Source organism: Chiloscyllium punctatum, chromosome 39 (genome assembly GCF_047496795.1).
Source record: "Chiloscyllium punctatum isolate Juve2018m chromosome 39, sChiPun1.3, whole genome shotgun sequence".
Classification (NCBI taxonomy): Eukaryota; Metazoa; Chordata; class Chondrichthyes; order Orectolobiformes; family Hemiscylliidae; genus Chiloscyllium; species Chiloscyllium punctatum.
The window spans coordinates 41,746,682-41,760,130 of NC_092777.1; the positions used below are offsets into that span (position 1 = coordinate 41,746,682).

General features: G+C 36.1%; 1 protein-coding gene across 1 annotated transcript in view; it reads right to left on the minus strand.

Moving 5' to 3' along the window:
* Positions 1-689: 689 nt before the first annotated feature.
* Positions 690-13,449, minus strand: part of gps1 (G protein pathway suppressor 1) — a 46,007-nt gene continuing 33,247 nt past the window's right edge. The window contains exons 11-14 of the mRNA XM_072558526.1: positions 10,510-10,590; positions 8,956-9,093; positions 6,954-7,088; positions 690-3,491 (exon numbers count right to left, since the gene is read on the minus strand). Coding sequence (XP_072414627.1) covers positions 3,417-3,491; positions 6,954-7,088; positions 8,956-9,093; positions 10,510-10,590 — 429 coding nt within the window. The 3' untranslated portion in view covers positions 690-3,416. The remainder of the gene's footprint in view (positions 3,492-6,953; positions 7,089-8,955; positions 9,094-10,509; positions 10,591-13,449) is intronic.

A 13,449-nucleotide genomic window follows, 5' to 3' on the forward strand; every position in this document is an offset into this window, starting at 1 on the left:
TGAAAAAGCTTTTCCTCATATCCAGTTAGTATTTTTAACTATTATATCCTGTCTTATTTTGACTTGAAATACTTAGACTTACCAAACTGAGAAATGTATTCCTTCTGAAGATGGGGCCATTAATTAGTGTAACGTGATAGCATGATTTTTAAAAAAATAACTGGGCCAATTTGTTCCCATCCATATTTATTTGGTCACTCCATTAAATATCAATTTGGCATGTTTTTATTCACTTATCAATGCTGATCAGGAAATTCAATCAAATATTAGTAGGATTTCTAATGCACAATTGCTTTTTTACACTGAAACTTAATGAAAGATAAAGTTCAACTTTCTGCAAGAGTCATGGAAAACAAAGACGATCAATATCCATAGTTTGAGTGGTAAATTTGAAATTACAACTTTAAAATAACAAAAATGCAGGATTCTCATGACCAGAAAAAAATGTTTTGGATTCAGTAATTGCTTGTTTACTCAACTGTACTCATCATCCGATGTAAAGAAATCTGATATTGTGAATCCCATCTTTTCTATGTGAATGGCTTACTGAAACTCACTGTTCTTACATGCATATGGTGCCCCACTACATTCCATAAAGGGAAGATGGAGTCTGCATCTGGAAAACACATACATTAACACCTATAGGCTTTTGTAATGGAAAAACTGGGACAAAGGATGAACACGTGATATTGAGGTAAATGTGGCTTTATATTTGTTTGATCCTTTTTAAAACAAAATCAAAATAATCCCATTGTAAACACTCATACATTTTAAATACCGTGCACTAACGTATAAGAAATAACCAAAACCGTACCAAATAGAGATTCCTATGTTAAGTCTCCACAAAAAGGCCGATTTTAATAGCTATGAGAAAAGCCTCAAATAATACTGTTCTTTTCCGATTAGGTGCCAATTAGAAGTTTGTGCTGTCAGCAAAAATTAACATTTGCCAGAAAACATGCCTTGAAAAGGAACAATCATAAGTTCTGGCAATGTTTTTCTGCTCATCTCTTCAAACCATTTCGTGGCTTTTCAATGCATTATAGCAACTAATTTGACCTCTGCGCAGTGAACAGTTTGTTCTGCCAAAGATCAAATCAAAGCAAAGCAGAAATTAAAATTTGTGTTGCATGTGCCAAAATTCTACTTTATCAATTTACTCCATGCCATTTACATTACGCAGCACCATGCAACCTGACATAGCTGCAATTTGGCTGAAAGAAAGAATGTGAGAAAATATACTTTGATTTCCTATCCGAGATGGGGTCAAAGCCAGGTCCAGAAGATGGGATGTCACTTCTTATCCTTCCCAGACTCTTGATAAGGATTTCATAATCTACACCCCAACAATGAGGGAGGAAAGCAAAACAATATGCAAACTGCCACTCAGTACCAGGAACATTAATTGCACTGGATAACTGAGCAGACACAAAGATAATAGATAAAGATTGGTAATTACTTGTGCTTTTTCCAGTTTTGAAGGGCAAATAAGCTCGACTTCAGACAACTTCCTCAGTCACTTAAAACATTAGCTAGGCCTCCATAGCTATTTACTGTTTTTCATATAATTACAAAATTTGACTCTAAATTGGTATGGAAAACATTGTATTGTTGATGTGTAATGTATTACAGTTGTAACAAGAAATACCATTTCTTTTATTCTGACATGACAACAAGTCAGTCCTCATCACACGGTTTGTACAATTAAAAAGGAACATACAGGAACAAAAATGTGAAACTAGTTACTGTATTGCCCGTAAACAGAACAGTTAAAAGGTCAAGGGACACAGCTTTCCTCTTTGCTGGTGATGTGTTAATTCTTTGGGTGTGTTCCAAAGATAATTTACACAGGTCAAAACTGAAAACTGTAATTCACAAATGTAGTGCTTTAGGTGCATTTTGAAGAACTTGAAAGTCCACAAGGCAATGCACACCCAAAGAAGAAACCAAATTTCTCACCAATAACAGTGAGCCCCAAGGGTTCATGTGTGTTAAAGTAACAAGTCCTATCGGTACTCCCATTTTTCTACCTTTCATACTTGTTTAAAAAGACCCTGTAATTCACTGATAATGGTAAGACATCCTCTCTATATATTCTCTATTTTTCTATTTTTGTGTTTTACTACTACTGCAAATTTGTAATTAAATTTCCTTTTATTAAATAAAATAAACCATACTTTTATTTTGAATGTTGCTTGGGAGTGATGCCAGAGTTGAAGAACTTATATCATACATTGAACATTAAAGTTTAAACTAATGGAGAATTCATACTAATCATGTAATTTTTTTTAATACTTGTAAGATTGAGCCAACAATTACTGCAGCAATCTAACAACCAATTACTGATCATCAACTATGACATCATACAGTTTCATGGGAAAATTTGAGACACCGGTCAATGACATTTAGAATAATGATGAAAGGGAACTTTTCGTTCCATTGGCATTGTTGAAAAGCTTTGCAAATTGATAACTACTAAAAAGTTAAATGGGTGGTTCAGGATGGCCCTGATGTTTTAAGCAGATGATTACTGGATTGCATTGTTGCATATTTGATTTTCTGTCTTGACTGAATTTCGAACTTTGCATCTTTTATTAAAGAGTTGTGTCAATTCTCACTGTTATGAAACACTGCTAGGCAGGTGGGGAATAAAACAGGAATCACATCTCCAGATCTACCCGGAGAATCATGCATTTCATCAACCAATTTAAAACAGCACTGATGTTAACTGCAAGAGTTTATGACACAATCACATCGCCCCACCTTGGCCAAAGGAAAAAAAGAATTGGCAGTGGAAAATAATAATTTTAAAATGGTGAAAAAACAATGGAACATTTTAGTAAAATTCAGCGTAATGACTACTTTACACCATCGTAACAATTATTTTAAAACTACTTTTCAACAATGCCTCTGGAATGAATAGAATATCGCACCAATGATAGTCACTGCTTTTACATTACTTATGCGAGAGGCTCCCATAACCCATTCATTTTCACTCCTTTCCAGTCATGGGACTTTACTACTCATGAACTAACAGTAACGCATTCACTGGTACAAAATCCTCCATTTATTATTCCAGCACGCTTTTCACAGTTTTGTAGAAACTAAAACCTTGCCACTCGACTGTTCAGAGCTCTCTCCCACAGATCACAACTAGGATCCTGAAAATAATTAAAAAATGTTTTTAAGCAAAGATTTGGATCCTGTGGTAGAGTTCATCTTCCTCTTTAATCCAAAGGATCTTATGTTCAACTTAAACAACAAAACTTTCGTCGTGCCCCCAAAAACAGCAGGATAGAGGTTCACTTGTACAATTGTTTCAATTTCTTTAAAGCCAAAAAGCAGTTCTTTGTTGACAGAACTGTGGAAGGCAAAGCACACAGCGCTGGTTCTTCTTTAATAGGGTCTTTATTTCTTTACATATTGGTGCTCATTCGAGTTTGACTGTTTGCAGAATTTAGTTCTCCTTGGCTTCCTTCTCGTGGAGGGGACTGTAGAAAAATGAAAATAAAATTCAACAAACTTGGAAAGTAATGGTTTTAGTATCAGGTTTGTTTGCTTTTGACACAGGATTAGCAACTTGGAACACATCTATAGTAATAAGTAACTGTAAATAAATTTCAAGGCTATAAATTAATGCATGGGAACACATGACCAGACACAAACATAGAAATGATCTTTCAGTAAGTAAATACCTCAACTTTTAAAATTCACAAGTATCAGGTTAAAAATGCTACACTTAAACAATTAGCACGTTGAGAGTACAATCTGAGCTTAGAATCTTCCTTTTATAACGTTTACCACCATAACTTTTCTTTTATTAAATTCATCTGTGAATACCATTCATTTTCTTAACATCAAGTATTGTTTACAAAGCAAACATGGCAAGAGATAGGAGAATTGTGTATCATAGCTAATTGTCGAGATTGATAACAGGGCAACAGCATCTTACAACTAATGTGGTGTAAGATGATCCCTCCCACAAGGATGCTGATGAATTGTTTACTGACGTACAAATTACAGCCTATCTACTCAGGTGAATTCACTAACGGTATACATTTACATTGAGATCTGAATTTCTTTAGTCTATCATTGTTGAGGTGTTTCATCTATATTCTTATTCATGGGACAAAATTATTAACAGTCTGAAATTATGACTTACTTGTTAACACATCAAAAATTGATCAACTCAATGTGAACACTGAATCAATAGCAATCTGATTCAGTGACTACCAAACAAAGAAAGTATCACATAACTATACAAATAAAAATGGCCAAAATTTGTTTTCAAGTTATCAATCTCTAACTACAAAGCAGCAGAAATCACAAAGAAATCACTTTGAAAGTTGGATATAATTAATTTAAATACGATCGAGTTCCATCTTTTAATAGTTCCCTCCCATCACACCAGCCCAAACTGGTATATTCACCAGTTGTAGTTACACCCATGGAACATAAAACTCATTAGAAATGAAGCAATTCTGAACAAAATGTACATTCTCAGAGCTATCAGTATGACTTGTAAAAAGCAGAAGTGCTTGGTAGGAGACTGACAACAGTTGCAGACACTGCTGGAATATTGTAACCTCAAATGTAAAATAAGTCCTGTGGGAAGACTAGTAGACACACAATTTGAAGAAAAGATGCCATGGATTTAGGTACAGGTGAATGGTTAGTCAGAAAAGCACATCTGTTGAGCTGGGTGCAATTGGGGTAATTTAGTCAAATTAATTTTTTTTAAAAAAGTCATTGTCTGAAAGTAGTAAAGTTACAGAGCAGGATTGAATGTCAGAAGGGTTATGCAGGAATAGTGGAAGTTTTAAAAAACACAGTATCTTTATCAATATTGCTGCTAACTGAGAGAATGGAAGATTGAGGAAGATACACTTTCAATTTATTTTGATATTAGTTGTCAGGTAATGCTTTGGCACTTATCAGTAAGAGATACATGACATTGAAAACCATTGAAACGCATGCAGGCATAATTGGCATATCAACCAAATGCTGATATTCAGAAATTGGACAGAACCTAACACAACAGTTCACCACATATTTTTGAAAGGTATTGCATCCCACACAGCACCTTCAATACACAATAAATCCTGCAAACTACACTGCCTCTTTAGTTCAGTGAAGAAAGCAAGAGGCAGTTAAGAACTCAAAGCAAATCTGAAGCAACTTGATTGTAAAAGGGCGATTAGCCTAATATTTGTCTTTAAGATAATTATTAAGGAAGAAACAGCAGGACATTTACAAAAGCTTAATGCAATCAAACAGAGACAACATGGTTTTGACAAAGGGAGATCATTATTGACAAATTTGCTGGATTTCTCTGAAGATATACTGAGCAAAGCTAATAAAAGGAAAACCAGTGGATGTAATGTATTTGGATTTCCAGAAGGCGTTCAGTAAAAGGACACAAAAGATTACTGCTCAAAGCAGAAGCTCTTGGTACTGTGGGTAATGAGTTAGCAAGGATTGTGGATAGATTAACACATACAAGATAGTCAGAATTAATTGATCATTTTCAGGTTGGAAAGACATACAGATGGAGTACCACAGAAAGGGTGGTGATGGGGAAATAGCAGGACACAGAATGGGTTTGTCAAGATGGTCGTGGTGATGACATATTTGAAAGGGAGGTGAAAAATAGCTTTCAAGAGGTAGCCATCCATAAACTAACATGGGAGCAGGCAATGAAATTGAGTGGCTATCAGTTTAGCAAGATGGTGGCCATGGAAACAGGAAGTGGATTTAATGGAGAAAATAAGAGTGCAGAGCGGAAATATTGGGATATGGTAGAGAAACTGAAGGAAGGTGAGAGCTCAGTGCTGGGGTACATGGAAATCTAATTGGAAGTTGGTGTTGTACTGCTCACAATATTTATTTTCTTTGGGTATGCATGTCCTTTTTTAATCACCATTGGGTCTGGAATGATGCGTGTCTATTTTCTGTGGAAATCTGGCTTCTTGGTTTACATGCCATCTCTATTCAGGGTGCCCTGTGGATAGAATTTTACTCCTCTGCAAACAGGTTTGCAGGTGGAGAGGCTTATAAAGGGCACAGGTGCTTTCCCTTATTTTCCTTATTGCAATTTTGAGTGGTGGGAAAGGCTGCTCACCTATTCTTGTGTCAACTGAAGCCCTTAAAAGGCCAACAGATGGCCACACTTTCCACTTCTGCAATTATTTCATAGATGGCAGGCTAAAACAGAGTGAATGGGAAAACCAGCAGCATGGCGGTTGGCTTTGAACTTTGTTTAAACAGCTTGGCATATGGCAGGGAGGGGAAATTTTCCTTCAAGTAACTCCGGTTTCTGAGAGTCAGACCAGACTCCCTTTCATCCAATCCTTGCAAAACAAAATTGCAAAACTAGGTAACTGCCAAAAATTACAAGGGTGTGGAAAACCAATTACTTAAACATTTTAGTAGGATCTATACTTCACAGTCCTTGAACCATGAGCATGTAACTTTTTTGGAGAGCATAGAAAGTGCATTCATTCAGCAAGGAAACATTTAATGAAATGGCTTAAAATGCTTGTAAATTCATATTCTCCAATTTTAATACCACAATACTTTAAGTAGTTGAGTAGCAGTCATCAGACACGATATTCCTTAATTCTAACAAAAGATGTATGGATTTAAATCCAAAATTTGACTCGGACTAGACTGTATCATATGTTGTAACCTCTATGGAAATGAAAATAACTATTTTTAGAATAACAATTCTTTGTCCGAAAGTTAAATATTGACTACTTCAGAATTATTTATTGAATAAATTTTACAAGCATTAAATCAGTGGGAACTCAATGGATATTGTGACTTGTACCATTTACAAGTAATTAATTTTTATAGCTAATCATTCTATTGAGTTTGCATTAGAGCAATTCCATTAAAATTAAGCTTATATTGAAAACTCTAAACTTTGATACAGTTATCACTTAAAGAAGTACCTTAACGTGGATTTGATTGCGCAGAATAGCAGCTCGGAGTATCATGGCTTTTGCTCTTCTTTGGAATTCTTTGCCCATCTGCAAGGACTTTTCAAATGTTGTGCTGCGTTGATCTACATCCCTGGCATACAGAATCTATATAACCAACAAAAACAGAAATTAGTTCAATTTTTAAAAACTATTTCAGTTTCTGAATCAAGGACATTGTGTGGTTGATGAATTTGCAGATGAATTAAAATGATATTCCACCATAACGAACCCACTGGAAAACCCTGACCACAAATGGACAGTTCCTAAAGGAAGAATTCGGAAACTAACATCATAGTCTCCAGAAAAAGTAGATTCAGCCAATCACAGCTGATTAAAAAGAAGAAATTTCAGTGGCAACAGCTTGAGAGATCTTGGTTGCAGACCAACATTTAAGACAGTCTATGAATAATTGTTTTTACTAAATTTAGCTGTTACTTGGCCAAAATAACTTAAGACAACATTCTGGCAAATTTCCATATTGCCCCCTAGATTTGGAGACTGTGTTAGCTTTCAAGTACTTTCATATATTAGTACAGTTTAAATCTTCTGTTAATATACAAACAAAGTGTAAAGATTCAGATTTTTCTTTTGCAAGGAACTAGTTCTCTATTTGTTACTCTTACATGGCTAGCACATTTCTGATATGGACCTATACAGAGGAACCTCGATTATCTGAATACCAATTATCCAAAAATCAGATTATCCGAAGGAGATCGCGAGGTCCTGATAGAAACATTACATCAAAGACATGTTTCCAACAGTCATCTCGTCTTTTGTTTACAATGATTAAACAGGCACCATCTCCAAATGACTGACCTCCTGTCCTCTCTCTCTCTCTCCACACTTTCCCTGGAGTTCTACAGAAGGGTGTATCCTAACACTTCCCCCATCCCCATACCCCACAAAGGCAGCAGCAGCAGTCTTGTTGGCGTACAGTCCGGCTGCCCTGGAGAGAGGGTGGGAGTGGTTTCGGACAGGGTTTGGGGGTCGGGGTCAGTGTTGGACAGGTTTGGGGCACGGAGGGGTGTTGGATGGTTTTGGGGGGGCATGTTGGATGGGTTTGGGGGGCGGGAGCAGGCAGGGTGCGGGGTCTCGCACGCTGTGTGCTACTGCTAGTCTCTTGAACGAGGAGCAGACTAAAAACTGAGCCCCAGAGGAAAGGCATTTAAATCAATTAATCGAATAATCAATTATCCGAACGAAATAGTACCCGCCCATTTCATTCGGATAATTGAGGTTTCCCTGTATACAGATCGATCTGTACAAATAATTAAACATATATCATATCTCCTTTTAAATTCAAATTTTGAGAGACCAGTAAAAGGATGAGCTAAAAAAAAAAGTCAGTTTAACCCTCCTATCTCAATCACAACAAATTAATTTGAAGAGAATTTTGGGTGTGAAGGATGGACATTAACAGCTTCAAAAATTAAGGGAGTCATTTTAGAATTAACCAAAGTTTTTTTTTAAAAGAAACAAAATTTCCAATATTTCACCTTGGTAGAGCGAAATCTGTAATGTTAACTGCCAAGAGCTTTATCGGGTCTTTTCTGAGTGGAACTTCTGAGTTTGTTTTGGAATGAGGAGAGACTGAAATACATGCAGGTATTTTGTGGGGAAAATCCATGTGGAGTTAAAGTAGGATAATTTCACAGGATAACTACCGAACAGTTCGTTCATGTGGGCAATTATATCTCATGAACAATGATAACCAACTGTTTCTTTAATGATTATGGCTTTTTGCCTCACTGTTCTATTACATTCTCTTATATATAAAGATTGATTTTTTTTAAAATGAGCCTCTCTGGACCACAGGAATGGAAAAGTGAATTATAATGTTCATTTGTATACTTAGTTATAATTTGCAATCATTTTGATTATCCATCACTTTAAGATCTTCTACAGTTAGTAGATGGTAAGCAATTATTTCAAGCTTTGCTTATTATGCAATGAAGTGATGGGAAAGACTCACCTTGCTATGTGAATCAATTCTACCATTGATTAATCCCTCCAGGATAAGATGCGTCAATTCATCCTCCAGGGCACCCACTGTGGTGTTGAAAGAAATGGCCATCTTGTTCATGTCAGCAGAAACATATGGGCTAAAATACTAAAAATACACAAGGTCTTTTAGGCAAGGCTAAAATAAAATTCAACATTTTAAAGATTACACATTTAACAAAAACTTTATATCTAAACATTATTACACAATTTTATAGTCAGCAGTGAGTGACATGAACACGTGACCTTGAGCAAAGTTGTCTACAAAGATGTAGCAAGCTCTGTGGCATGAATTTCCCTTCCTCAACATCACTGTGAACCTGCCACCTGGTCATGGGGATCTTCAGCCATCCAGCAACAATGTCATCAAGCAGGGTGAGCACACAATCATAATGACGTGCTCTCCTGGACATCATAAAAGTGTAGCAAAATTTTACTTTAAAATTTACAGACAGCAAAATTAGTGATTGTAGCAATCTCATGATTTGTAATGGAAGTTGAAATAGCATAAACAAACATTTTACTATAATCATTTTAGAATTTCACAAGTCCAGCAGTAATAATAAATGTAATGCACTTTTGAAAACTCATTTACACCTCAGAAGATGTACCTTTTTAAAAGATTGTTGTTAAAACAGCCAGATTAATAGCACCAAAGGCATGCTTTCATGAGTTCAGTGATTTCTTTTTCATAGGAGCCTGGGAAGACTTCAAGAGCACATGCTGTGGGAAAGCATAATATCACTGATAGCAACTTGATTTCTGCATTTGATTATAAGCAGACGTATTTAGTCTCCAGAAGATGCTGTCAGTTTTAGAGGTGTAAGGAGACACTGATGTTTTATAATCTCCATTATGCAAATATTATTACTACTTCCTAAGATTTAGCATGTGCCACAATTATTGAAAACATAAACTTGCCATTTCAGAATTATGTTTTCAGAAATTTGGTAGCTACCCAATTCATTGCCTTTAAAATCAAAAGAACAACCTGAATGTTTAAAAAATGGTCTGATCTGAAACCACACCAAACAATGTGAAGGTAAATACCCCGGTAGCATTATGGTCTGCTTCTCATTCGGTTTGCTTCTTTTGTCACTTTTAACGTGAACAAGGGGTTTATTACTTTTGAAAATCCTAAACAAAGATCAATAGACTGTGGCACTGGATACCATCACGACTTGAAGTCTGACGTTAACCAGGCAGTAGTCATTCAGCAATAAGTTTAAAAGCTTATCATTGGAGAAACTGCACTCAATATCATCTTATGAAGGCAAGTGTAAACATTATTACAGCTTAACATGGTAAACAATTTTTACATTTACATTTCACAATTTAAACAGTCTACTAAAATTAAAATCAGGCTGCAGTGGTCAGAAATTCTGACAAACTGAATACAAACTTTGGACTCATTGAAAATAATTTAATCATCATAAGAAGGGACAATAAAAGCAAAATATTTTGGCGCTGAAAAACAACCATCCTTTGATGCTATGTGGTACACTACCTTATCTTCTCTACATACCTGAATGAGGGCTCTGTTCCTGATTTGTGTGTAAAGTGTTTTGACATGAGGAGCTAGGTACATGTCCAGTAGAAGGTTGTCCTACGAGAAGAGAGGGAAGGACGGAGATAGTTAAAAAGAGAGGGAAGAACAAAAAGACACATTCAATGACTGAGCAAGTCACCATTGCTGTATGAAACATTTTTGCATTAAAACCTTTTTTCTAGTCACATTGACTCACATAAAACAGGCAAGGGAAACCTCTGTGCAAGATATTACATTCTGAACAATAACTATCACTTTCAGACCCCTTCCTACAATAATAATTTTTAAAAAATAATAAATCATAGCCACCCAGGGACAGAGTGCTTGCTGTTGGGGTGACAGTGGCTCAGTGGTTAGCACTGCTGCCTCACAGGACCAGGGACCCAGGTTTAATTCCAGCCTCGGGCGACTGTCTGTGTTGAGTTTGCACATTCTTTCAGTGTCTGCATGGGTTTCCTCCGGGTACTCCGGTTTCCTCCCACAGTCCAAAGATGTGCAGGTCAGGTGAATTGGCCATGCTAAATTGCCCATAGGTTAGGTGCGTTAGTCAGAGGGAAATGGGTCTGGGTGGGTTACTCTTTGGAGGGTCGGTGTGGACTTGGGGGCTGAAGGGCCTGTTTCCACACTGTAGGAAATCTAATCTAATCTAAAACACTAGGTTACAGGCGAACAAGTTCAGTTGGAAGTAGAATATTTCGGACCTCTGTTCCTTTGTCAGGTAGCTAATGAAAGCTGGTGCTTCCAAGTAAACCTGTTGGACTATAATCCGGTGTTGTATGATTTTCAACTTTGTCCACCCCAGTCCAATACTGACACCTCCACATTTTTAAAATTTAAAACGTCTTTTGGTCACGCAATAAGGCAGCAGGCGCCACCTGGTGGCAGAGATTAGTCATTGCAACTGGTTCTGCTTCCATTGACGAGCTTCTGCCACAAAATATAAAAATCATACAACACCAGGTTATAGTCCAACAGGTTTAATTGGAAGCACACTAGGTTTCGGAGCGACGCTCCTTCATCAGGTGCTTGTGGAGGGCTCGATCGTAACACAGAATTTATAGCAAAAATTTGCAGTGTGATGTAACTGAAATTATACATTAAAAAATTGATTGTCTGTTAAGCCTTTCATCTGTTAGAATACAGTGATTGTTTCACTTCTTTCATGTGCAAATCACAAAACCTTTTTTTATAAAGTTGCATTCTTGGGTTAGCTGTTAACAATGGTGATAGCTAGTCAATATGTTGAATTGTCTAGCTATCACCATTGTTAACAGCTAACCTGAGACTGTAACTTTTTTACAAAATGGTTTTGTGATTTACACATGAAAGAAGTGAAACTATCACTGTATTCTAACAGATGAAAGGCTTAACAGACAATCAATTTTTTAATGTATAATTTCAGTTACATCACACTGCAAATTTTTGCTATAAATTCTGTGTTACGATCGAGCCCTCCACAAGCACCTGATGAAGGAGCGTCGCTCCGAAAGCTAGTGTGCTTCCAATTAAACCTGTTGGACTATAACCTGGTGTTGTGTGATTTTTAACTTTGTACAACCCAGCCCAACACCGGTATCTCTAAATCATGGCCACAAAATATAGCCTGGTCAATCAAATTTCCTTCAAGTGAATTAACTTTTAATATTTATTTATAGCAATTTCATTCATATTGTATTTCTTCCAGATTTCAAAATTAGTATTTTTTAAAGGCTATTTTATTTATAAACATAGGTATTTAGAAATATACAGCATTTCAAATTAATGTTTTCAAGTTGTATTTTTGTTGAGAAAGGTCCTGAAGTTTCTAATGGTACGATGTTTCTTTTATGTTTAATGATTTATTTTATTCTGCAAGTTATTTCAGCTAGGACTGTGCTGCACATGTACAGTATTTCAACCTGTAACTTGTCTTTTTCTTAGCAAAAACAAATCTGTAGGAACCTAACTCTGGCTTTAACACAGATTCTGATGGAAATAAATCCTTTAATTAAAGTAATGAGTTTCAGGGACAAACCACAATTTTAAGTGAGAATTTCTCTTAATCATAAAAGTTAGCTCAGCTCCTAGCAACTGCACAACTTTCTTCATGTCACTAATTTAGAAATTGTAGCAGGAACGTCACAGATTAAACAGTAAAAGTTATAAACGTCATTTCTTACCCTTGAGATTCTCTCAGAGAACTCATTTAGAAGCTTGGATCTAACTCATTAAATACTAATGTGAAACAAACAACAGCCTACTGTCTAATGATGCAAAATCTGATTTAACTGCAAAATAGCAGGTTAGAACTAGTTGGTCAGAGAATCAGTTTCAATCAGGATCAGTCTCTGATTTAGTTCATCTTGCGGTGTATAAGATTTTTCCCTGTGCCATGAAATCAATGGGAATGCAGATATTGACAAATGCCGAGTTCAGATCATCTTTCAATTTTATGATGGCTTTCTTTGAGGGTTAGTTTGAGAATACTGAAGCAGACACAAAATTAAATAGTGAAATCAACCTGTTATCAGCTTCTCAGATTGTATTCTGAGTGTAAGATTGAGGAAATAACATCTGAACAGGAGTAAGTCAGTCAACACCTCAAACCTGTTTCATTAACTAGATCATGACTGATTACACCTTAACCCATTTGCTCTATAACTGGTGACATCCTTACTTAATAAAATATCTCATTCTCTTGAAAATTTCAATTAACCTAGCAACCACTACTTTTTAAAGATGACAACTCCACATTTCCACTATTCCGCGTCAAAAGGTATTTCTTGATTTCATTCCTAAAGGGCCTGGTACCTAATTTCATCAGGCTCCACAACCCCTATTCTGATTATCATTTCAGACGAAATAAATTTTGTGTCAACTCTGTCAAATATGTACATACTGATTAAACACTTCTAATGAATCACTCCTCAACATTCT